This window comes from Tachypleus tridentatus, chromosome 7 (genome assembly GCF_004210375.1).
Source record: "Tachypleus tridentatus isolate NWPU-2018 chromosome 7, ASM421037v1, whole genome shotgun sequence".
In the NCBI taxonomy this organism is placed as follows: Eukaryota; Metazoa; Arthropoda; class Merostomata; order Xiphosura; family Limulidae; genus Tachypleus; species Tachypleus tridentatus.
The window spans coordinates 185,063,762-185,091,565 of NC_134831.1; the positions used below are offsets into that span (position 1 = coordinate 185,063,762).

The 27,804-nt window shown below is 35.6% G+C and overlaps 2 protein-coding genes across 13 annotated transcripts in view; one reads left to right on the forward strand and one right to left on the reverse strand.

The window, feature by feature from the left end:
* The window catches only part of LOC143257477 (complexin-like), a 339,522-nt gene that overhangs the window by 272,298 nt on the left and 39,420 nt on the right, over positions 1-27,804 (reverse strand). For 10 of the 11 annotated variants that reach the window (XM_076516190.1, XM_076516193.1, XM_076516192.1 and 7 more), the window contains exon 2: positions 22,196-22,278. The exons of the other annotated variant lie outside the window; for it this stretch is intronic. Coding sequence is in view for 1 of the 10 variants with exons in the window: in XM_076516202.1 (XP_076372317.1) it covers positions 22,196-22,278 (83 nt within the window). In the remaining 9 variants the exon portion in view is untranslated. The remainder of the gene's footprint in view (positions 1-22,195; positions 22,279-27,804) is intronic. 11 annotated transcript variants of the gene reach the window in all.
* Positions 2,347-27,804, forward strand: part of LOC143257479 (uncharacterized) — a 63,810-nt gene continuing 38,352 nt past the window's right edge. The window contains exon 1 of one of the 2 annotated variants that reach the window (XR_013031879.1): positions 2,347-2,953. The gene's annotated coding sequence lies outside the window, so the exon portion shown is untranslated. Of the gene's footprint in view, positions 2,954-21,032; positions 22,049-27,804 lie in introns of those variants that run through there. The other variant, XR_013031875.1, reaches the window with a different exon arrangement.

A 27,804-nucleotide genomic window follows, 5' to 3' on the forward strand; every position in this document is an offset into this window, starting at 1 on the left:
ATTCTAGTTCACTTTGTTTCTGGGGAATTACCCCATTTTCTTGAGGGATATAAGTAAGGGGGGAGGAAGGTTACTCAAATGTTAGGTATCTAATGACATGATAGGTGGCTCAAAATTATTTACTTCTACACACTAACAGCGTCTCGAAACTCTCAAAGACAGATTTACTAAAACGTCATGTCATTAAAACAAAAATCATACACTTGACATAGAGACAGGTTAAACTGACGAGGTCCAATATAATCAGTGAGTAATAACTTTCACTGATTGTAAAAAGGCACTCAAACTCTTATTTTCTCTGGTAGTTTCTTGGTATATAACCTACTAACTCCTGTACACAGGAAGATTAAAATATCTTCAAAAGATATCCACTACATTCTGAAGCGAATAACGACGTTGGTACCCACTAGTGTGTTCCACGAAATATCAGATAAAAAATTATAAAGGTAAAACATTCTTCTTCTGTGAAATAGAAGATAAGACGATTGTACAACATGTTTCTGGGCTGTATTTCGATTTTTAGATATTTCAGGATATCCGAGTTTGAGAATAAATTACCTAACAGATTGGTCCCCTGACCCAACCTTGTTTCTGTTAAATTACATAACCCGTTGGCTCCCTGACACGGTGTTGTTATCGTTAAATCACATATTCGATTGGCCCACTAACCCAACCTTGTTATTGTTAAATTACATAACCAACTGATCCTCTGACAGAGTCATATTATTGCTAAATCGTCTTTAAAAGAACTGGTAAAAAGGTTGTTGTTTTTTTTACGGTTTGAGATGCAAGTGGTACATCTCCAGCTATGTGGAAAAACACGTTTTACAGATAGTTTGTTACTTTTAATGTACAATCAACATATAATAAAGTACAGCATATTAACTGGTGGCATAGACGTACGAGAAATATTTTATGGTAGTACATCGTTGTAATGTTAAAAATCAAGGTTTACAAGGGTTGTACAGTACATTTTTGTTTTTTAAAGTAACATTAACAAGCGAGGATATGTGTGAAACATTTTGTGGGGGTATAGTGATTAACAAGCGAGGCTATGTGTGAAACATTTTGTGGGGGTATAGTGCTGTAACGCGAAAACAACTTTTCACACGCATCTTACGTATTATACTTTTTTGGTGCAGGATCAAAATTACAAACTTTTGTTGCAGCGCAGTAGAGTATCGCAGAAAAGAACGTTTTACAGGGGTTATATAGCTCGTTCTTTTCTCTGATATTAACATTAAATTTCTAAACACTTACCAAAGAAGCTACCAGCTCTCTCAAGTGAACGTTAGCTTAATTTATTTTCTATACCATAGGATATCAATTGGTTATGATCGTGTATTCATTGTACGGTCTTCAAACCTCTGTATACTCAAAATGTCCCCTAATATTTTACTCTTCTACTGAATAAACATTTGAGAAATAGAGACACAGCATGCTAGTAAATTAAACCGGCAGAACGCTATTATCCTAACATAAAACACTAACAAAGAATGCACTACGTTACATTTATCTACTCGACGTGGAACGTGACGAATGAACTCTTCTCACCCCACCACTAACTGCACCATTATTATGCGCGATAAGTCTAGTATTTAAAAGGTCGTGACTAATTAATATTGAAAGGATTTTGTACAAAGTTGAATCAGTCACGTAGAGTGAAATATGGACTGCAGCGATGTTAAGCTGTCTAGAGCTTACTAACTCAATAACCCACTTTTCGGTTTCATTTGGTTCGTTTTGATTTTCGCGCAAAGGTACTCGAGGGCTATCTGCGCTAGCCGTCCCTAATTTAGAAGTGTCAGACTAGATGGAAGGCAGCTAGTCATCACAACCCACCGCCAACTCTTGGGCTACTCTTCTACCAACGAATTGACTGTCACATTATAACGCCCCATCGGCTGGAAGGGCGAGCATATTTGGTGCGACGGAGATTCGAACCCGCGACCCTCAGATTACGAGTCAAATGCCTAAACCACCTGGTCATGCTGGGCAGGCACTTTTCGGACTCGCTTCTTCTTGTTCCTCTAAACGTATAAATAAATGACACATTCTATAATTGTCTTCCGTCTTTCAAATGCCTCAATGAGCTAAAAAATGATAAAGATGTACGTAAATGTGTAAGAAATTAGTGTATTTAATTGTAGTAAGAAAGCGTAAAGATTCTGTAATAAAAACATAGATTAACTGTCTAAAACAGTGTTTTAAGCAGAGTAAGTAAAAACTTTTAAAAGTTTAAATATGTCTAGCGATGAATGCTAATCCTATTACAATTAAGTATATTTCTCGGTTTAGCGAAAAGGTTATGCAATAGACCAGCTGGGTTGTGTCAACTGTGGCGACTGAATACCGAATTTTAACTTAACGAGCCACGACAATTAAGCGTAAATAACTGTTAAAATGTGTATTTTACCCTAAAAGAGTACACTTCTAAGAAACGAAAACTCATCTTTCTGCATAGACATATGAGTTATAAAAGTTCAGAGAGAAAATGCAAAAGAAATATGTAGACTTGTGATACAAAAAGAACTGAGGCTACATTTATTAGACAGAACAAGTGGTGAGTGTTCGAATATGCACAGCTGCGTGCTGATGTAAACAAAACGAATGTTGGAATCAGAGCTGTATCGAAAAACATGCTTGCTGTTATGAAAGCTACATCAGCTGCGTCGGTTACAGTAGCACGTTAATATTTCGTCTTAGACTTAGCTCTGCCTTTACTTATATCGATTAAAGAGAAAAATGTGGAGGCTCACATCCACTGAACAACACAGGGCCATTCTGCATCTTAAGTGACCGTTTTCACTGATTACAACCTATTTTATGTTTTAGCTGAGAAAACTGTACAAATAGTCCAACCCAAAGAACCTCGCGAAGATAGCAAGAACTTATAAAACAAATTCCGGAATCCAATCTTTCTCTGGGCTACTGCTCTGTACTAGCGGAAGTTGTAAGTTTATGTTTTATAATATGCATATGTTAATTACACTGTCTGTTTCGTATACTTTACCTGAATAAAGTGTTTAACATAATATATGAAGAGCATAAAACAATATTAGGAAGAGTTAAAATTGAATTAACATGTAAGTAGATATATACTGTGACAAAAATATCAAAGTATATGGAATTAGTGTAAAAATAACAAAGTTAAGGACTTAATAGTTGTGTACGGAATTAGTGTAAAAATAACAAAGTTAAGGACTCAATAGTTGTGTACGGAATTAGTGTAAAAATAACAAAGTTAAGGACTCAATAGTTGTGTACGGAATTAGTGTAAAAATAACAAAGTTAAGGACTCAATAGTTGTGTACGGAATTAGTGTAAAAATAACAAAGTTAAGGACTCAATAGTTGTGTACGGAATTAGTGTAAAAACGTAACACAAAGTTAAGGACTTAATAGTTGTGTACGAAATTAGTGTGAATAAAGTAACATAAAGTTAAGGACTCAATAGTTGTGTACGAAATTAGTGTGAATAAAGTAACATAAAGTTAAGGACTTCATAGTCGAGTATGGATTTAGTGTAAAGAACAGTATGGAGTTAGGATTTTATTGTTTAGAATTAAGCATAAAGCTACACAATGAGCTATCTGTGCTGCCCACCACAGATATCGGAACTCGCTTTCTAGCGGTGCAAACCTACAGACATGCCGCTAATTTAATATTTGAATACAAAGTTGATGTAAAAATAAGCAGTTTTTAAGTTATGGACTTAACACTTCAGTTAAAAGACTATGTACAAAGAACCAGTATGTGTTTAAAATTCACGTTAAATTTACATGAATTATAAGCCTTTATATCACTCTTAATATTACAACATGTTTAAAGGTATTTTAAAAGGAAAATAGAAAGCTAGTGGCATAACCTACCTTTCACCAGTTAGGGTTAATAAACAAGTCTTTCTATAAATCCAAAGCCAATGTTTAAAAGTTTGTTTTTAAAAATATAATTGTCAAGAATCCAGGTAACAGTAAAATCACATTTCTTCAAAACTATTTTAAGTACCAGTCGAGATCATGTAAACAAAAAGCGTTTAATGTTGGAACTAATCCCATGATTATTAATGGGATTGGGATTTCCTGTATTTTTTACATATGTCACAAACAAATAGTATATGAGTTTACTTAATTTCTTTGCTCAGTTGCCTACTCTCTATATATATTACGTAGCGTAAAATAATGTGGGTTTCGCTGATGGTGTTTGTTTTTTATTTTTGAATTTCGCGCAAAGTTACTCGAGGGCTATATGTGCTAGCCGTCCTTAATTTAGCAGTGTAAAACGAGAGTGAAGGCAGCTAGTTACCACCACCCACCGCTGACTCTTGAGCTACTCTTTTACTGACGAATAGTGAGACTGACCGTCAGATTATAACGCCCCCACGGCTAAAATGGCGAGCATGTTTGGTGTGACGGGAATTCGAGCCCGCGATCTTTAGATTACAAGTCGAGCGTCTTAACCAACTGGCCATATCGGGCCTTCCCCGGTAGTATCAGTATGAAACAAAAATCGATAATCTGAGGTAAATTACACCTAAGTTACATTTTTTAAAGCTAGTTGGATTTTAATTGCTCTTACTCGTTAGAAGATTTTTATTCATTGAAGGAAACTCCCTAAAAAAACTTGTCAAAATGAGCCAAAGTTTCTAATGATATGTCAGTTGCCTATTTCATATTTATCTTTCACAAGGTTTGTTGCTTGCTAATCTGTATGTCTACACTTCTAACTGTGTCGCGCTATTTTCATGAGTATTTTTGTTATGTCCACATACCCTCCAAAGTTTTCAGCTGTCTTTGAACAACGAGAAAGAAATCTTTTTATGAGAAGTCACTGCAGCTCGTGCTTAAAACGCTGCCACTGCATTTTTCAGCTATTAAATAAAAACTGAATCGTCGCCAAGAAAAAGACAAGTCAGCAAAATGAGTCCAAAAAAGTTTAATAACATTCTTTTATCGAATGGACGAGCATTTCCAATACTTACAACTTCGCTCAGTTGAGCTTTTATCTTCACATTTCAAGCTTAACGTATTACGTAATCTTCTGACTACCCCATAGAGGGCACACCTTTGCTTCGACCACGTGCTGTCTCCCGCTTTAAAATGTTATTGGCTGATGAATAATAATATAAAAACTGTTACTGTTGTTTAGTTCTTAGGTAAGTAAGTAATAAGTAATATTTTTAATCTTAATTGTGTAAAAAAGAAAAAGAAAGATATCCTAATTTTGTCCAATTCGGAAACTGTTATTTATAAAACTAGTTGTTCCTCATAATTCAGAGGTTCACAAATTAGTGGTAACAGAAAATACAAAACTCTTCTGAATGAAATCTGGACGCCGGGCGTGTTCAGAAATTAGTAATAGCATTTTTTTTCTAAATGAAACTAGGTATGATATGGCGTAGCGATTGAATGTTGTAATGCGAATTGAAGGGTTCAGGGTTCGAGAAGTAGTGTATTGATAGTACTCGGACCTTTCAGCAGCAGGAGAGTAATAGAAATGAAAGTCAATGATGCTGTTCTGTTTAAAGAACCGAACAAAGCTCTCATGGAGAATGGTGACGATAAATCGCTATCCTCTGTTTCTGTCAGTGCAAAATTAAAGACGGCTACACCTGAAACCTAGCGATCTCTATTCTAGTGGTTTAGTTCACCTGCATACAAGGTGTTGTTCAAGTTGAAATTCTAATCCTGAATCAGATTCTAGTACTTAGACCTAATGCATTATGAACCCACTTTTTGTGTGCAGGTAACTTTATGTATGTAATTATGTATGTTGTACGTACACGTGGTACTAAAGTAAAAAGAAAGAGACAGTTTTAGGCAATTCGAAGTGGAAGCACCACATATAATCGGTTATCAGGATATCAGATTTTTTAATACGCAGTTAAAGAGAATTTTATTTACGTGTTACAAACACAACAAAACAAAATTGCTGAAAATTAAGGTAGCGGTAGCTAAAAATTTAAATCATAACTTAGATAACGTATTTCAAGATTGAATATTCGCATGATTAAAAACTCTGAAATTAATTAGGCAAAATCGTCACTGTCTCATAGCAAAAAAGCGCGTTTACCGTGATGGTATGTAAACAGTTTGAGCAAACTTAACATTATGAGGAAAAGACAGTCGGAGAACTAGAAGGTATAGTACATGTAAAATGATGCATACTTATTATTATGGGATGTAATTATTTCAGAATTACTCGAAATATAAGGCACAATTATAACCGAGTTACTTAGTAGTTTGACAACACTGAGGAAAGTGATACACTCATGTACTTATCATTACAAGGTGACCTCGACTGACAGTACCTGGAAATAAGATATTTTGTAAGACACGAAAGGAGAAAAAAGGGGTAATATTTAGTTTCGACGGTGATACCATTTTGTAGAATAGGCACACTTTATTTTAGAAGAAACTTAGCCTGATGTTCAGCTTCGTTTGCGAATATCAGTTTGTAGGACGAGCACATTTTGTCTGAGGAGAAATAACGGCTGACTTACAACTTAAGCCGTGAATTATATTTGAAATATGATTTCTTTACAGAACAACTTTATCGAAAAATTCAGAAACTTTTACACAATTCACTTTGCAATCCGTAAGATTTACTCTAGCGTGACTTCGGTTTGCTTTGTAAAAGTAAATAAATAATATTTATAATATATAAACAAATTATTAATAACAATAATTAAAAAGATATATCAAATTTACGAGACCTTAATTAAAGGGTAAACACTTTTATATAATAATTCTTGTTTTAAATGTTCTTTAATTTTTAATTGTACATATTCACGATGTTCTAATTTAAACTCACGTGTGAATCTCACTAAAAGAATGTTCTTCAGCTTACTTTTTATTTATTTTTTTTACTGTTCACCTTGGTTGCACTGATCAAAATTCGTTTTTCCAATGAAAGTATAAACTTTAATGTGGTTCTGAGTGGTGAAATTCAATGAGATAAGAGAAAACAGCATGAAAGACCGAAGGTTCTTTGTTATTGCAGTGTTGTATTTCGTATACACTAGCAGCTGTGTGGATTCTTATTATATTACATGCTATGCGGGACAGGGCTAGGGGAATCATCATAACTAATAATCTTCATTCCTGCTTGAGGAAGTTCCTCTCATAATTGTTGATTAGTTCTGTGAGGTCTCATGGCTGTTTATGATCAAAAACTTCCGTAAAAGTTCCATTTTTGTAATCACAATTTTCTTTCATTCAGTTTGTGATTCTGGTTTTAACTCGTGATACATTCAGCTCTCTCTTAGCATGCTTTATTTTGCTACTAACAGTATGCTAAGTGATGTGTTTTAACTTCCTGCTGATGTTAGGACAAAGAAAGGCGCGTTTTCTTTACAGGCACTGCATGCTTTATTTTTCGTGCTCGTTATTAGACATAAACGCAGTGAATGTGCTCCAGGTGTTACAGCGGTAGTCACATAAAAGATATACCATTTCATTAGCCCACCATTTGTATATGACCAATAATGATTACTAAACACATTTGAGGTTATTAAACTTTGCAAGAACTGCAGTCATGCATGCGTAGAATTTCTTAAGAGATGCGGCACGTTCTTTTGATATAAAATCTTATACAATGTAATATTTTTCTTGAATGTATCGATCCAATCCGAGCTAGTTAATAATTTATCTTTCTGCTTTTGTCATTTGGCAAGTAGATCTCCTTTAATCTCTCTTCCCTACTAGATTCACGTCATTAGCTAGATTAGGAAGTCTGTTCTCGCTGCCTAGCAGCGAAAGAGACAAAGCAAGCGCCTCATTCTGACACGTCGTTGGCTTTGAGCGACCGTTGTACTAGTTATTCATGCAATGGAAAAGTCATGCAGGTCGCTTCTGATGGATTTCAGTCTTTGCTGCACATCGGATTAGCTCCGCTAGGAAAAAGAGTCAAGATCAGTTACAAGTTTATGATCTAGCTTTTATATATATACGAACCTTATACCCTTTAACTCCTGTCTAACAATTCTGTTAATGAACAATATACTTTTTTAAAAAAAATAGCTTGACTGATTTGCAGGGTTCCACTTTTTAAAAGTGTTGCTACTTGGTTACTAAATAAAATTTTGCAAAAAAAACATCTCACTAGTCCTAAATTATTTCAATATATTGATCCAAAGTATTCTTATGTTCAAGAGGTGATATTTACTGCAAAGCAGACGAGGGGGGATTTAAACTTACTAAAATTTCCATAACCATAAAAAAAATGTAAGAAAGAATTTCTGATGTCACACGTTTTACGACCCGAATGATGGATCTGACCCTCATCATGCCACCTCCAGTGGCACAACGGAATGTCTGCGGACTCACACCACTAAGTTTCGATACCCGTGGTGGACAGAGCACAGATAGCCTATTGTGTAGCTTTGTGCTTAATTCTAAACAAACAAAACATCCTCATTACATGAAGTTGAAACTTTATCAACAATCATAAAAACATATTCACAAACATATAGTGTGGTTACACGTTTTTATTTATTTATTTTTTACCAGAATTTGAATCCTTTCTAGACGTTTAACGTGCATCAGCATATTCGGTAAAACCAACCGTGTACTAGTGAATAGCGTACGAAACTGTTGATTTGCGAGTTCGTGGTTCGCGTCCCGTTACTGCCAAAAGTGACGAAGTCCCCTTATTCGATTAGAGCAGCCCAGGAGCTGGAAGTGAGTGCTCTTAATTAGCTACTTTCTTCGCAGGTAGTCCCTATGTAGCTTTGCGTCAAAATCCGAAAAAAAAAAAAACGTACATAAATGGGTTGTATCAATTATGTTTTATTTGTTCATGCCTAACGTCCACTTTGTACATACATTCTCCAACTAAACAGCTTTAATTACTGAATATTTCATTAAGTATGAATAGAGTTTGACACACAGAGACAACCAGTCATGCCACTGAACATTCTTGCCCTTTAAGCCACGGGGGCGTTATAATGTAACGATCAATCCCATTACACTATTCGCTGGTAAAACGTAGATCATGAGTTAGCGATGGCTTTTATTAACCAGCTGTTTTCCCTCTGGTCTGTCACTTCTAAATTAGTGACTGCTAACGCAGATAGCTCTCATATATTTTTGCGCGAAATTATAAAACAACAACAACAAATAAACACGTCATTAGATGAAAATGTTTATTAATCAACAAAGCTTTTCCATTGGGCCACTAATGTGAATAGCACTTTGTGGTATCATGTAGCTTATAAAAATTATATTAAATAAATGTTTAAATATTGTGGCAAATTTTGAATTCGGTTTCGCGCTTTAACGTTAGTAGTTTGGAGTCATTAGATGAAACAAAAACCTCGTTTTATTAGAAAGTTTAACAAGACTGTTCGTGGTGTAAGCCTAAGGAATACGTTAGCTTGTTCGACATCTTACGTCACATGTTTCAATGTGTGATTGGACTAAGTAAGACAAACATACTGAACTCTACTGACAACCAATCACGAATGCATATTTTTTCCTCTATCTTATAGATACTCATGTTCTTCGAAGCGATCTTTCCATCGCTTCCATTATCAATCAGTACCACTGTTAGGCATAGTTCAACATTAATCATTTCTCAGTAACTTCGGCTACGCCATCGTTCATTTCGGGTTCTCTACAAAATTCATCTGCCAGCAGCACGTGACACGCGGACTCCGCCCAAAATTAATCGCTCTCACCCAACCGCAGTAAAGATATTCCAGGATTCTCCACAAACTCTCCCAAGTCGACAAAGACAGGGAAAAATTTTAAAAAGAGAATTCTTAAAAATAAAGATAACCAGAATATTACACAACGATTCTTGGGTTTAGGTAAATATCGACAAGATAATCAAACCAGGTTATGCCACCCTTATAACAACACCATAGTAAACGGTTCTTCCTTCCCAGTAAGCGACACCCTTGTAATTTCATACAATTACTTTATTAACATCACAAAATAGCTTTACTGGTTTTAGTTCACTATATTTTAGTAGTTAACATTAATAAACTATATATTATAGAAGTTTATCTACTCATTATCAAATATATATTGATACTAAAATTAATGTTTCGATGCTATGATAAACTTGTTGGCACTATAAATTATGTTTTGATCTTACAATAATTGTACTGGTACTAGGATACTTTCCTTAGTACTGGAATAATTGTGTCGGTACCAGAATAATCATGTTGGTACGAGAATAAATATGTTGGCACTGAAAATAATGTTTTGGTGCTAGAATGACTGAGACAGAGGCATTGATTGTACAAGATATGTATTTTCACTAATATAAATATGATTCGTACCAAGATTACATTATTTTAATAGTTTTAATGTTACAACATAATCAACACTGGTACAAAGGTAACTGTGTGTGCTATGCGAATGGGACTACATTATTTCATTAGCTATGGTGTTACTGATACAATATTGGTACCAAGGCAAATGTGGGACTACATTATTTAAGTAGTTGTAGTGTAACTGATACAATATTGGTACTAAAGTAAATGTGCCTGTGGTAAGTAAATGACGTTACATTACGTTAATTGCTTCAAGTGTCTTTACTATAATTTTTATTCGGGTCAACTGTCAACTGACACCAAAAACACGAAGAGTAAAATGCATATATGAAATGTATCTGTCCAGTGGTCAGTTAACATGGTCTTCTTTGAAACTGCTTTTTTCATAATAATGGAATCTCTGTCAGATGGGACAACAATTTCTTCTCATCATTCAACTATATGTACCCAGGTGTTCGCGGAAATGGAACGCTAGAAACAAGGTTTCTATACACGTGATGGACAGAGCACAAACAGCTCACTGTGCTTAACTACATACAAACTCAAATATGCAAGTTAATCGCATCAGCAGTGAAAAGAACGAGACTGAATTTTGGATACTTCTGTAAAAAGGCGCAGATGACTAATAACCTATTTAACAACTGTTTATGTTAACGTTCAGAAGTCAGGGGTAAAACTGTTGATGTGACTCAAAACGAGGTTAAAAACACCAATGTTAATACCAGTGACACTTCACTAAATTTTTGCTCAACGTTTTAATACGTCTGTATTTCATATTCAGCTATAATATTTGTAGAATTAAAAAACTTTGAGAAAAACTGTTAGCTTCGTCAGGCTTAGCAAGTACGGTGGAAACGTCATTAGTTTATTTGCTAAGCATAATGAGCCTCCACACTTACCAGCTTAGCATTTCTCACCACAACTCAAACCATTATAGTCTATAAAGCAATGCACAAGCACCGAAGAAAATGGCCAAATTAATACATGAATGTCTTAAGCACGAGTAGAACAGTGAACTAAACGACATCTGGCGGTATTCCACTCAAGCTTTTTTTTTTTTTTTGCAGTTGCTCAAGTAAAAATATTTTTATTGATTAAATAACAACTTTCTACTCCAGTGGTAAGTTAAAAGAAACATTTAAATTTAAAATGTGATAACATTTTTGCCCGTCTCAAAATGTCAACAAAACGCACAATGTTTACTCTTTCAAACTAATATCTAAGCGCAATATTTTAGTCCTATTTAAAAACTATTCGCTGTTTGTGGTACTAGTCCCATTCTATATCTCGCTGATAGGTATTCTGCTAATGAACTATGTAACCAATACATAAAGGTTAAACCATTTGTTAATAGCTACTTAAGGGACTCAGTGGTGTTCTAATGTATGCTGTCCATTACTTAAAGGTTAACGCGTTTCTGATAAACTACATCAGAGGCCACATTAATGTACTAATTTTTGCTGTTCCAATACTTAAAAGGTTAAATCGTTTCTGAAAAATTACGTGAAGGCCTCATGCGTAGCCAAACAGTGGTGGCGACCAACTGATAAATCAATACATTTTGTTCACTATAAATTTCAGTGGTATATTTACTTACTTCGAATAGTTAATGAATGTTTTTAGTTCTGTTCTATATACCTCACTCGCTAGCACAGCAACATAATATAGTTGTTACCGCTGTACTAAAGAAACAAGACCTCTAAATGGCCAAGCCATTCTGTGCAATCAATTCCCCCAAAAGAAAATGTTCTAGAAGGTTTTAAGATCCTACGTTCAACTATGACTACGTATCTATTATTGGAAAAAGGCCAGGTAATAAATTCATTGTTAACCTCTATCGCCAGTGTTATTAACTCTCGTATTACTTCATTCGTCAGGAAAACTGGACAGCTTGGTAAAATGGTTTTAACGTTAGTATTTTCAAAAGAACTTTAATTTCAGTGTTGTGTTTTGTTTTTCATGGGTATCACCAACACGCATCTGTTTCACTCACTGTTAAGGGGTATCACAGAACAGGATGTTTTATTATTTATCTTGTTTAAAATCCAGTATTGTATGACATAATATGTAAATTATCTGAAAGGTTTTCAATGTTTGCGGGCAGTCGTTTGATCGATAAATAGCTATGAAATTGGTCACGTGAACGTTTCAATACAGTGGTGGAAGAAGATCAGCAGGTCCTAAAAGAAAACACTGAGTTGACCACAATCAACAGTTTTATTATCGACATTCTATTTGCTAATAAAATTAATCATTTCGATAAAACTTGTGTTGAACAAGCACCTCTGTGTTCTGCGTGCAATAAAACTCTCCACCAATTTCACCTATCCCACAAACCCAAATATTATTATGATGTAGTTACTTTAACAACTATAATAAATGTCCTGTAATAAGCCGAGGTTGTATGGTTCGCGTCCCCTTACCGTTAAAAATCAGACACTTTACGGGTCTGGGTGCATCATAAGAGTGACGAGATGGTCAGATCTTAATGTTCGATTAAGCAGCCCAAGAGATGGATGTTAGTGCTTTTGGCTGACACTGTACTCTCTAGCTTATACGTTCAAAATTAGGAAATGCTAGCGCAAATAGCCTTGCATCAAATCTAACAAAATAATTCACTTTTCATTAAGTCGTATTACAGAGAAGGGTGAAGCCCGTCGAAATGTTCAACTATATGTTTGTTTAATTCCATCTATAACTTACAAAGAATTTTGGCAATAATGTATTCTTTAAATTGTTACACGTGATGTAATGACAGACAAACTATTCTATGGATTGTTACAGCTCTAAGAGTCTTGATACTGATAGAAATAAAAACAAATTGCTACGGTTACAGCTTTAAATGTCTTGATAATGATAAAAATAAAAACAAATTGCTACAGTTACAGCTTTAAATGTCTTGATAATAATAGAAATAAAAGCCAATTGTTACGGTTACAGCTTTAAATGTCTTGATAATGATAGAAACGAAAACATTGCTACCGTTACAAGTTAAATCTTCTCATAATGAAAAGAAATAGAAACATGTTGCTACTGTTACAACTGTGTCTTGATAATGATAGAAATAAAAACATTGCTACTGTTACAACTTAAATGTTTTGATAATGACAGAAATAAAAGCATGTTGCTACTGTTACAACTGTGTCTTGATAATGATAGAAATAAAAATATAATGCTCTTGTTACAGCTGTGGTGTCATGACATTGTTTGAACTGTGGATATTTTGATCACAATAGAGATAAGAGTTCTTGGTGATTTAACAGTTGTATTTTAAATAAATGTTTGTTGATGTTGTGACACCCATGATGTACAGGTGTAACTTTTAACGTTATTACAGCTATGAATATCATGAGTTCTTATAAGTTTTTCAATGTTACAGTTGGTAGTTCCTTGGTTTTAACGTTATTACAGCTATGAATATCATGAGTTCTTATGATAAGTTCTTCAATGTTACAGTTGGTAGTTCCTCGGTTTTAACGTTATTACAGCTTTGAATATCATGAGTTCTTATGATAAGTTCTTCAATGTTACAGTTGGTAGTTCCTCGGTTTTAACGTTATTACAGCTTTGAATATCATGAGTTCTTATGATAAGTTCTTCAATGTTACAGTTGGTAGTTTCTTGGTTTTAACGTTATTACAGCTTTGAATATCATGAGTTCTTATGATAAGTTCTTCAATGTTACAGTTGATAATTTCTTGGTTTTAACGTTATTACAGCTATGAATATCATGAGTTCTTATGATAAGTTCTTCAATGTTACAGTTGGTAGTTTCTTGGTTTTAACGTTATTACAGATATGAATATCATGAGTTCTTATGATAAGTTCTTCAATGTTACAGTTGGTAGTTTCTTGGTTTTAACGTTATTACAGATATGAATATCATGAGTTCTTATGATAAGTTCTTCAATGTTACAGTTGGTAGTTCCTTGGTTTTAACGCAATTCCTAACTACTGTTGCTATTGTTTTGATATTTGTAACCTAAACTGTTTGTCTGCTGTTCAAGGCAAAGCAACACAAGGACTTATCTGTGCTGTCTACACCATGGGTATCGAATCTCGATTTTCAGAACAATAAGTCTTCAGACTTACCGCTGAGCCACTGAGAGACTCAGAGAAAGGTATTCAGTCAACAGTAACCGCCGCCTGAAACAGCTACTCAACTGAATATCCACTTTATAATGGACCCAAGGTTTATTCTGACAACCTCCGATCCCCAGTAAGATATACTAACCATTAGGCCACGCTTGGCTACTTCGTATTCGATATAACGGTTCTTTATTAACGAAAAAACGTCTATCATTTATTACAGTACGTAATACTTGTAGTCAATTACAATATAAAACATCTGGAAGACTTACTACCGTTGTTAAGAAAAGTAAATCACTGGTATTTTGTTTATATTGCTACTAATTTACGACTAAGCCTGATGACATCCTTCAAGCACAAATATTAAGTCGTCCACACACACACACACACGCGTACAAAAAAAACATCCATTCCTTTTATCAGAAAACATTCACCATCGTCCACTGGGAATAGAATATCCTACTAAATTTTAAGAACAAACTCTGATTGCTTATAGGATGAGTGATGGGATAGACTTGTATAATTGGATAAAACATTAGAAGCTGTGTATATGTGCTGGCTCCATTGCTAAAAGGAGGACAGAAGAACTCCTGAAACAAGTTTCTAGTCATCAAAAACAAACAAAATCGCTGTAAACGTGTAGACTCCTCTAGCGGATATTTCTGGAAATATTTTAAGTAGCCTCGTTCTCAACATTCATAAAACTGTACCCATCTATATATTCCTCCATCTGTTTTGTAACATTTACTGTCTACGCGTCTCTCGGCGTGATTTTTAGTCGTATTACTCCAAAGGAAGCTACAGTGTTTTCTAAAAGAGCTGTATTAACATATTATACACGACAAAATTCAGACTTTACGAGATTTCAATTTTATTCACATGGGGTGAAAATAGTCTGTAGTAACGAGTGTTTCTTTTTATAGTTTTTAAATTAAATAATCGGAAACGAGAATATACGAAACTTGGACAATCGGCTCAGCTGAACGAATTTTGAATTCTTTATTTGAAAAACGGTTCACAGATTTTTCTAAGACAAACATACATGCGTGATCGTGACTTTCACTTACCATTTACTCGTTCCTCGTATATAACTAACACCGTAATTCTTTGAACTTCTCAAACACGGTTTATTTTTATTAATAGCACAGTACGTTTTATAGAAACGATAAAATATATGCCTTTTTTTTCAGAAACGACACCTCGAACTAGAAAAACGGATTGTATTAGATAAGCATGTAGTAGAGAGAGGTGTCGAGCCGGATACGAATCCATGCTATATCACGAAATATTCCTTGCACCCTCAGCTGAGGATGTGTTAGAAAAGTTACAGTCAATCCCTAAGCATGGAAGGTTGATGGTAAGGTGCTACTGCCTGGTTGTCTTTCCTCTAAACAGTGGTTTAAAAAAAAAGGATGGTAGTAGAACTCTTGCTTCTATATTTAAAAAGCTACATAAATGGTTATCTGTTTTCTGACCACCGCGAGTATCGAGACATAAAGTTTATAGTTATAAGCTCTGAGACTTCTTGCTAAGCCACCGGTAGAGAGGTGGGGGAGGCTAACAGCCATAACAGCTTTGCCATCAATACAAATATTCTCCTTACATCAATCACCGACTTTCTGCTGAGCTAAGACAAATCTTGTCAAATATATCAGGCATTGTACTGGGTTTTGTTAACACTGTAATCCATGTTATAATATACAGCCGCTAGACGGTACTGGGCTTTGTTAACACTGTAATCCATATTATAATATACAGCCGCTAGATGGTACTGGGTTTGGTTAACACTGTAAGCCATGTTATAATATAGAGCCGCTAGACGGTACTGGGTTTGGTTAACACTGTGAGCCATGTTATAATATAGAGCCGCTAGACGGTACTGGGTTTTGTTAACACTGTAATCCATGTTATAATATACAGCCACTAGATGGTATCGTGTTTTGTTAACACTGTAATACATATTATAATATACAGCCGCTAGAAGGTGTTGGGGATTGTTAACACTGTAATCCATGTTATAATATACAGCCACTAGATCGTATCGTGTTTTGTTAACACTGTAATCCATATTATAATATACAGCCGCTATACGGTATTGGGGTTTGTTAACACTGTTATCTATATTATAATATACAGCCGCTAGAACGTATTGAGGTTTGTTAACACTGTAATCCGTGTTATAATATACAGCCGCTAAACGGTATTGGGGTTTGTTAACACTGTTATTCATATTATAATATACAGCCGCTAGACGGTATTGGGGTTTGTTAACACTGTTATTCATATTATAATATACAGCCGCTAGACGGTATTGGGGTTTGTTAACACTGTTATTCATATTATAATATACAGCCGCTAGACGGTATTGGGGTTTGTTAACACTGTTATTCATATTATAATATACAGCCGCTAGACGGTATTAGGGTTTGTTAACACTGTTATTCATATTATAATATACAGCCGCTAGACGGTATTGGGGTTTGTTAACAACTGATTTTAAACCTTACATTTTCTCAGTCATTTCCATTTATATTTATTCGGCAATATGGAAGTTTGTGTGTATTTTGTTAACTGATATGTGACTTTTCAAGTAATAAGATGTTTGAGACAGGACTTGATAGGATTTTACAAGAAGAAGAAGAAACACTGCTGTGGTTGAAGCTGAAGCTGATTGAATGCATGAAATTATTCTTCAAAAGTTGAATGTGAAGAAAAAATTCCTTTATTCCACTACTAAGACTTATCGTGCTGCGCTACCCACACCCCATGTAGACTACGCAATACTGAATGTATTATCTGAAGCAAAAAAAATATCTTCGCGCTCATTCATGTTATGAATAAAAATAATTCGTAGTCCGAAGTCAACCTATCGATTTTGTATATTAATGAACAGGAGGGAATCCTCAATAGCCGCGGCTGTAAGTAAATAACACATAAAACCTATTAACACCAGAGTCTGACTGATGAAAACAAAAAATACCACAAAAACCATCAGTATTAACACACATAACATTAAGTAACAACAAAATTCGCCAAACAAGTTCTGAGTTACCCTATATATGAAGTGAGCTTATTTTATTATTGTCCTTTTCAGGAATTTTGGTTTTCTGATACTTACGGTTGTTTTGTGTAATTTGACAACATTAGTTGCATTAAAATCAGTTGAAGACAGAATTAACTTGGGAGCGTGAATATTGATACAGCACACAATACAGCCATAGTAACTTAAAGTCTTCAAACAAGCGTCACACCCACACATGCGGAAGGCTTAACATCTTCATATTTTTATAAAGCTCCTCTATTAACTGACAGAGTTACAACTCCAGAAAAATGTTGTGAGAAAAGTGCAGATGTCACGTGCTAATCGGGAAAGTCGCAAACTGGCGCTGTGAACAGCTGGTTACAGGACAACGAAACAAGCATGTTGACTTCTGCGAATTAATAAAATGTTACTTTTGAGTATTGCCGAATATAAGAACTAAATGAGCTCGATGCTAGAAAAGCATTTCCTCATAAATCAATGCCAATTATCCAGGTAAGTAGTAGAACTTGAATTTAACTACTACACACGTCTGAAAGGTATGGGTTTGGAATGTGAATAAACTTCTGCTTTGTAACATTCATCTTCCTATCATCATTTCATTTACAGCAAATCTGCTGGATATTTGAAAAAATGAAGTTTGGTTAGTTCGTTGGATTTTTGTTGGCGCAAAGCTATCTGCTCCAAACAACCAGCTAAACAATATCCAAAACAACTTAAACAGAATCAAGAAATCATACATCTCGACAAAATCTAAAAATACAAGCAAGCTTTAAAGTGTCACCATGGCCAATGACAAGGTTAAAAATCAGGAGTCAACCCCGAGAAACGACATGGTTAAAACAGTATTGCCTTTCACAGTCGTAACGACGGCACGAATGCAAGACATGGTTAATTGTGACTAAGTGCCACAAAAGCCACACAAAAGCTCCTACTTCACACATAAAAGAAAACTTACAAAACTTGTCGCAAAAGCGAAGCCTAAACAACACACCTTTTTCCTTCCAAACCTTACGGAAATGGACTAATATTAAGCCAGTCAAAAGTAAGTACTCGGGTGCTCTGAACTTTGAAAAGTTAAACTTGATAAAGAACTTAATGCACGTACAATTTGAACATCTACTCTGTCGACAATTGAGTGGATTTCCCCATGAATCTTCACTCCTTAGTGGAGACTTTAGCCGTTAATTAAATATATACTTCTGAACTTCTAAGTGCCTCCATTTCGTTCGTTGTGTAATAGGAACTTTAACTTCTTTATGTTATTGCAACCTAAAAAGTAACCTTAAAGAGAAGTTTTGAACGACTTGAGTAGGTAGTGAAGGAAACTTTCCTACAACGTTTCGACAACGTTAGAACGTTGTACGTTTGTAATAAAGTTTATTTTACTATCTACCCAAGCCGTTTCCAAACTTTATTTTCTAAAAAGTGAGTTGGTTATTCGTCAGTAAGCTGGAGCTTTATAGAAGTTACCTTTGTTTTAGACATTTATGAAACACATAAAAAACGAGACAATACACGCAGGGTTTTTACTGAGACGCATTCATAAAGCGCGTAATAAAGAAATGGCTACATGCTACTATACGTTACATTTTGTTGTGACATTTATAAAGCAGGTAATAAGGAAAACATAATATGTTAACATACGTTATATTTGGTTATGACACATTTATTAAAAACGTAATAGAGAAATAGAAGTAAGTTGATGTGTATTAGATTTGTTTGTTTGTTTGTTTGTTTATACTTTAAGTACAAAGCTACACAATGGGCTATCTGTGCTCTGCCCACCGCTGAGCCACTTGAAGGCATGATAGAGTTAAATGTGACATATTTATCAAGTACGTAATAGTAAGATAGATATAAGTTAATGTGTGTTAGGTTTGAAAGTGAAATATTTATAAAAGACGTTATAGAGAAACACGGTAATGTAGTTACATTTTGTCATTACACTCATGAGGTACATATGAAATAATTAAAAGATGGGATAACATACATTAACTTTTGCTTTTACACTTTATGAAGTACATGTCAAAAAATTAACACACGGTTAACGTACTTTATGTTCAGTTCTGAGACAAGAAAATCGTATAAAGAAACAGAAAGTCGGAATGATGTACTCTTGATTTCGTAGCGACATACGAGGTCTGTTCAAAAAATACGCGGACTGACGTCATAAAACAAAATGTACTTTATTTAGAAGTTACAGGTCTGGGACCCCTTCAAAGTACTCTCCTCCCCAACGCACACACTTATCCCAACGGTGTTTCCACTTGTTGAAACAGTCCTGGTACGCTTCTTTTGTAATGCCCTCCAGCTCCTTCGTCGCATTTGCCTTAATCTCGGGAATCGTCTTAAATCTTCTTCCTTTCAAGGGTCTTTTGAGTTTGGGGAACAAGAAAAATCGCAAGGAGTAAGGTCAGGTGAGAGACAGACGTCGATTTGCCCGCACGAGGGTGTTGATTTTGTCGACGTGTGGGTCGTCAGTTGACGTGGAAGGACGTCCAGGACGCTCATCATCTTCAATGGACTGTCGACCATCCTTAAAACGTTCATGCCACTTGAAACATGCCGTACGATTCATAGCAACATTACCGTAAGCCGTGTTAAGCATAGCAAAAGTTTCAGTCGCAGATTTTCCAAGTTTAACACAAAATTTCACAGCAAGTCGTTGCTCCTTCAGGTCATTCATTCTGAAATCCGCCAAACGAAAAAATCGCACTTCACTTAAAACCGCGTAGCTAATACACAAATGAAGATATCTGCAATCGGGAAATGGCGTCGTAATCAGCTGATCTGTGCGAACCTAGCGACACCAAGCGGATTCCCCTAGAACCAACTGGAGCCGCGCAATGCAAACAGTCCGCGTATTTTTTGAACAGCCCTCGTACACTAAAGACGTTGGAAAGGTTTCGCTGAGTCACGCGCTCGAAGCTCGAGTCAATTACGTGCAGTTGTTCTAATGATTTCCTAATAAATTAAGTTACATATTTTCTTCCAGCCTTCAGTTTATTCTATTCTTTGCTACACACTCTTGATCGATAATAGTTGGCGATGTTTACTTTAAATAATGTTTCATTTCTTCCATTATTTCTTCACAAATTGTAAATAACTTTCCTCAAGATTTATAAACAAACAAAAACAACATTTTAAACACGTGAAAACATCTCCAGATTTTATTGCCAATAAAAATGCAATGCTTTTCACTCATAAATAAATGTTTAAAATATGCTGGTCCCCTGAATATGGTGTTCAAGCGTGGCCTAGCGTTTAAACCTTAGAACTGCGGTTTCGGATTCAAAACGTGATGTTACCAAAGAACACTTCACACTTTCAACAGTAGATGTATTATAAAGTAACAGACAAAACTGCTACTCAATTGAGTGTAGACACTTCAGGCAGTGGGTGTCACCAACTGACTGCCTTCTCTTCGATCCGTAATTTAAAATTAGGAACGGACGGTTATGAGTGGGACACTGGAATCTCTGGTTTTACAGTTTAGTTCAATATGTGTAAAACGTACCGTTCAGTTGAACAAATTAACCATAGGAGATAAATGTTGTTAGTGAATGAAAAATGCACTGAGAAAAATAAAGGGATTTTGTAATGGAAGTAAATCAGAGAACTCAAGTGCTCCATGTTGTTATGAACCACTCCTAGATGTTACAGAAAAGTTTCAGATGTCTCTCTCAGTTGAAGAACCATTGGATGAGTGCCAGCAAACCAATTAGAGCACGCTGTTGCGAATAAGCTACAAATGACTCGAAGTACTGTTAGTAGAATATGCACTGTCTCCCAAACCACACTGTTTCTCTGACCATCAACCACAACAAAAAGTAGCGGAAGTTACCCGTCGACTCTGGTTATCGCAGCTGCAACATGACGTCATGTGAATGCATTAGTGGTGAAAACTGACTTTGTAAGACCAACCTGTAAGACAGACACCTACTGAGACGTATTCCACTCGCAACAAGACGTAACATTACTTGTTTGCCGAGAGTATGTCAAGTTTGTAATGATACGTGAAGTCATATTCTGTCACAAATGAGTCGCATCACAAATACATAACAATAGTATGTGCATTTAAAAAGAACCTGGAACTAGATCAACACCAATGATCTTCCAAGAAGGAAATTCTCATGGCTAAGTGAAAATGTGTGTGTGAGCTGGATGGAATAAGCAATAGTACGGATTTATACACACTGATAACCAGTACCATTAATGACACACATTATATGGGCCACATCCTACGACCATATGGTCTGCTATATACTGGTGCAATTGCCCCTGATTTCGGCCTAATAGGTGATAAGGTTCGATTCTTTCATTGTTAACTGATCGAAACAGTTTGTACAAAATTGGAGACAGATCGAGAGGAGTATACAGCATTTCACTGAACATAATTATATCGCGCATGAATATAGGAGATGAGTTGCAAACAGTCACGTGATTACAGATACCAATGGTGCCCAAGAAGTAACGCCTTATGAGCCCTTTTTAACACACTGAGATCAAGCTTGCAACAAGAATCCCTGCCTCCCCCTCCGTTGTACCTGACGGTTGTACTCCCTCTTGAAGTGGAATGTTACGATTTGTGAAGGTTTAAAACCACCTTTACGAACAGTTCATTTAAGAAATAAGGTAAATAATCAATAATTTGCATTTTAGTTTGTATATAAAGTATGAATGACATTATCATATTACAGTGAATTTTCTCGTCATAGCTAAATTATTACGAAGTCAATTATGCATTATTTTTTTGTGCGGCGTGATAAATAATTCACATACCTGATCTCTAAAAACGTTGCACAAGTGTATTCAAAGAAATATGGATAAACAGGATGCGGCAGTAATCGATCCGAAATCGTACACTAGAATGAAAAAAAAAATCAAGTCATTTCATTACCTGTACAAGCTGACGTGGCACAAACATGATACATCAACATTTTGCTGAATATATAAGTAACTATCGTCGAACATTTCGCAGAATACAGTGCAAAAGCTGTTAATAACAGCAAAGTCTGTTTTTACACTTTACCTTAACTAACAATTATTGTGTGAAGGAATCTGCGAGTTGTTTTGAAGTGTGTAGTGATTTATTGTATGTCTTGACACTTGCTTTATATTCTGGGTACGTTCTTCAACTGTTTGTTTGTTTTGAATTTCGCGCAAAGATACACGAGGACTTTCTGCGCTAGTCGTCCGTAATTTAGCAGTGTAAGACTAAACGGAATGCAGCGAGTTATTACCACCCACCGCCAAATCTTGAGCTACTCTTTTACCAACGAACGGTGGAATTGATCATGACTTTATAACGCCCCCCGCGACTGAAAAGGCGAGCATGGTTGGTTTGAGTGAGATTCGAACCAGCTACCCTCCGATTACGAGTCAAGTGCCCTAACCACCAGGCCACGCCGGGGCATATTGCTTTGGATAGCATACAGAAGTAAAATGTTATGGAACGTTTCAATACGTTGCTTTGGAGAGCATAAAGATGTGTCAGCTTTAACACAAAGTTAGATATTGTAACGTAGCCTTAGTTTTATTTATTTATTTATTACTGATAATAAAACGGAAGTGTTCTTGAATATGATCCTATTTAATTGTACCATATTACTATTGTGGTACCAGAGTAATTTAGTCTTTGTATTAATGATTCAGCGTGCACTAGTGTGCTCTCATTATCAGTTACTAACAGTTATTTCTACAACGCACCACTACTAGCTAATTTTTCACGGCCTCAATATACCCTCTTGTGCCTGCACGGTTTGTTGTTTCTGTACACACGAAGCTTTCAGCTCTCGACGTGATCTTAAGGGGAATCATTTAGTGTAAATCGAAATGTAGTGTCTTTACACAGACGTAAATGGACTCGCATCACAACAAACACATAGACGGAAAAAGAGAGAGTGACAAATAGATATATGTTCACCCTAATTCTCCTCCTTTCTCTCGTTCAGTTGAAATAAATCCAAGATATATATTTCACTTGCTAAACGTAATAAAAATTTCTCAGCTTTACTGCATAATGTTTTACAAAGTATCGGTGTGCATGCAGATATACAACCTTATAAATCACACTGTTGCTACCGATATCACGCTACATCATACAGTAAATAATCCACCAGTGCTCGATAACCCTAATACACACCTCCCTCACGGTTTTTTTCCATTTGATATAATTCTACTTAAAAATTTATGTAAAGCTGTGTACTGAATCGAGATTTATATATGTTTACATGCGATATGTAACGGTGAAACCTCCAGAGTGAAATATTAGGTTTCACGTGAACGCAACTGTATGGTGCAGAGTGAACTTACTGGGTCTTGCAATCTGCGTTTGTATTACGTGGAACGAACTACGTTCGAGCACGACTGAATTTCTCGATTATTTTGAAATATATCAAATGGATAACCGTTAAAATTGTTCTCACGGGCACTTGGATCCCAGAAGGATTCAGAAAAAAAAAAAAAGTCAGATTTTTTTCTCTGATTTCGCGTAAATCTGCGTCGCCAATAATTTTTGAATTAATAGGTTAGTCAGCAATATCCTGTGCCAACTCTTTTCTTGCGAGATCCATTTGTTTAGAATCAAGCGAAAAGCTACACAATGGGCTATCTGTGTTCTGCCCACCACTGGCATCTAAACCCGGTTTCTAGCTGGGAGTCTGTGAAATCGAAGGGAAGGAGTTGACCATCACTGTTATAACCCAACTATTGCCTCAAAATGCAGATCGACAAGACCAATAGAACCTCAGGCTTACAGCATAGCACGCAACCCACTTCGTTAAGCTCCATATAGTATCAAATAGTATGAAATATTGGTAAGTTTTGTCTCGAATTCGAATACTGGGTCTCACCGATCTCCGTTTTCACTTCTTATGAACAATTCCTGCTTCAAGGACGACGTGGCTCAACATTCTTCTTTGTTTGTGTATGTTTGGAATCAAACACAAAGTTACACAATGAGCTATCTGTGCTCTGCTCACCACGGGTATCGAAACCCGGCTTCTAGCGATGTGAATTCGCAGACATACGCTGTGCCACTTGGTGACTCTACTTCTTTGTACTTTTTAAAGTAAGATTAACGCGGAGATACGAAATTAGTCGATATGATACTGAAATTAAAGCAAAACATGTGCATGTTGCATTAAATCAAAATTCTTATTCCAACGTTGTGGACAATGAACACGTTGAGCTTAACTGAGTTTACCTATTCTCTCTGTTGCTTCATCTGTATTGTTTTTGTTGTTTGCTTGTTTTTGTACTGTTACAGAGCATTTTCGGAAATACGTTTGGAACCTTGACAGTATTGAACCTGATGATCGTAGAAGACCTAGCCTCCAGAAAAACAAAGTAAATTCGGAGGAGCTCTTTTCTGGAACCAGGACTGGCATAGCCAGGTGGTTAAGGCACTCGACTCGTAATCTGAGATTCGCGGGTTTGAATCCCCCTCACACCAAACATGCTCGCTCTTTCAGCCATGTAGGCATTATAAAGTGATGGTAAATCCCACTCTTCGTTGGTAAAAGAGTAGCCCAAGAGTTAGCGGTAGGTGTTGATGACTGGCTGCTTTCCCTCTTGTCTTATACTACTAAACTAGGGAACGGCTAGCGCAGATAGCCTTTGAGGAACTTTGCGCGAAATTCCAAAACAAACAAACTATCTTCTGAAACCTTTCATCTTTAAGTGCGGTTGCATTTCTCATACGTGTTTGAGTAAACCAAAGTCCCTTGATGTTAGATTGGCTTATTTGGTATTTGAAGAAGGATTCGTATTGATTCCACTCTAATCGGTAATCCTTACCATCTTGTTTCAACGAATCTTCTTGTCAAAGATAGGGAAGAAAAAAAAACATTGTGCTATTTTCTGGTTTTTGTTTCCTTTTCGTTTTATGGCCTGTTTAGAATAAATGCATTACATGCAATACGACCATTTCTAGTGGGAAATACTGAGATGTTGTTTAATCGTAATGCCATTACCTCATCAAGTATGAAAAATATTTCAGTAGCAGCATATTGCGATTCGTAAAAAGGAAGATAATTTTTATCTAATTAGCGCAATTTCACTTCTAGTAGATCTCTTTTTTGTAAAATTGCCGTTCCAATAGGTTAGAGTGTCGAGATACGGATTAAAACATCTAAGGTTCGAGACCATTGAACGTACTCCTCATTTGTTTTAAGCTTGCAGCATCACATTAATAATTAAAGTCAATCTCTTTACTCTATTCAAAGAATCGAGCAAAACCCTTATAACTGCAGGTGCTACAAACTCCATTTTATCTAGTAAAATAAAAACTAGAAACGAATTCATCTAAAGTCTGAAGTCCCTGGTTTAACCGCTCGGCCAACTTCGGTAAAACCCTTTCACGTTAAACATTTAAATTCCAACTTTTGCACTAAAAAGAAAAAATCACATATTTTTACGGTATAACCACATTATATAATTTTTGTTTGTTTGTTATTAGCAACGCAATCAGCTATCCGTATTGTTCTAAGCGAGTATCGAAGCTCGAGAGAAGCTCAGAGTTGAGATGCAAAGCAGTTTTAGCTTAATCCCTTTAATGGGTTTATATACTACGACTTTAAAATTTCTAATTACCCTAATTATTCTAAAGTTAAAAAGAGATTTTTTGTTTATCTAAACATAAGTATCTTTACAAGAACGGCTTGCGCACAAAGCTGAATTATACATGTGTAGAAGAGGTATGAAACCAATATTTTGTCCTTTATATTGTTTAGTTTTTATACCTAGTTAATTATCTATATGATAAGCTAGAAACACAATTCACCACACCAATGTGTGTGAATCACTAAAGGGTTTTGTCTGCACAGTCACTTATTGCTGCGTCCTTGTAGTTTGATATTCATTCAAAATAGATAGAGAACGCAACCACTAGACTGTCACCATAAGATAATTCCTTATACAACCAGTAAACTGTCACTATAATTCCTTATACACATCAAAAGTTTAAACGTCAACAAAGAAAGTTATTCATGGCTGGTGTCATTCCTCATGAATGCTTATAAACTCCACCATACAAATGACTTCTAATTTCTAAGCTTGCTACAAATCCTAAGAGGTTTCGTGCTTTAGCCAATAAAATTATATCCAATCAAGACTCCTCCAGATTACAAAAGAAGTGAGTCAAACAGCACTCCCAACAGCCTGCATATATGTATCAGGGTGGTAACTCTATCTTTTGGAAAACGTACTGTTGACACACAACTCCATTAGTTATCAAACTTATTTAGAGCGTATGCATTACAAATACAGTAACAAATAACGGTAAAGAAAATGGAAATCCTACAAATTTAAATTTGAAATAACAAGAGACGTACTTTAAAGTTGATATTTTCCGAAACAGCTGGAAAATGAAAACCTTCATGGATAAGTTATAACTGCAATCACAAACTGCTTTCTAGTGAATTTATTCCAATATCAGTGTTATCGATTGTGTGATTGGTTGGTCGTTTTTTGTTAAACACAAAGCTACACAGTAAGATGTTTTGTTGCGTTCAAGATGAGTTTTTAATGTCATAAGTTCAGAGATATATCGCAGAGAAGGGGGGGATTATTAAGCAATGACAAAAGAAACAGTATTCGCTCGTAAAAAAAAATAGAATTTTTTTTTTCAAATCCCAAGGTGTGTTAACTTTGAAATTACGGCAACAGTTTTCCATGAGACACCAAACTAAGGTAGCGTAAAGAAACTTTTGAACGTGGCTTGCTGCAAAATAAGCGTGCTGTTTGTTTGCTTAGAGTCCTTCGTACCAAGGGTCTTCTAAGAACGTTACTTTTCAGTCGACAAAGCGTGTTTAGCATCCTGAAGCTGAAATCAAGTAAAATGCGATTCCATGCGGTTAAATGAAAGACTACTTCAAGTCAAATAAGATCCCCTTTTAATCAATTATACAGCTGGGCTCTGTCAACACCGATAAAACTATCCACGAAACAGTCTCATGTTGAGAATTGACATCTGTCAGGTTCGGTCTACTTTTTCAATTATCAAGACAAACCCTGGAGGTCGAGACCAGCTTTTATACACTTAAACTTATCGTTCAAATTCAACAAAATCTGGGTCTGAAAGGCTTGGTTTCTTTTTGCTCCTAAATCCCAAAGGACTTCAACGAGAAAGATCTAGCCAACTTTGTCAGGACGCCCAATTCGATTTTGTTTATAGCTTAATATAATTAAAACTATATTTACTTTGCCTTCTTTCATACTCATTTACAGTACGTAGGAAGAAAAATGGCAATCATTTGAAAAAAGAAACATGCTTTAGTATAATTATAAAAATTTAAAATGTGGAACATACTTTAGATAGCCAATAAAATCGTTATTTGCAAAAAAACATTCTTGTAACGCCATGTACGATATATACCGTGTAAATTATT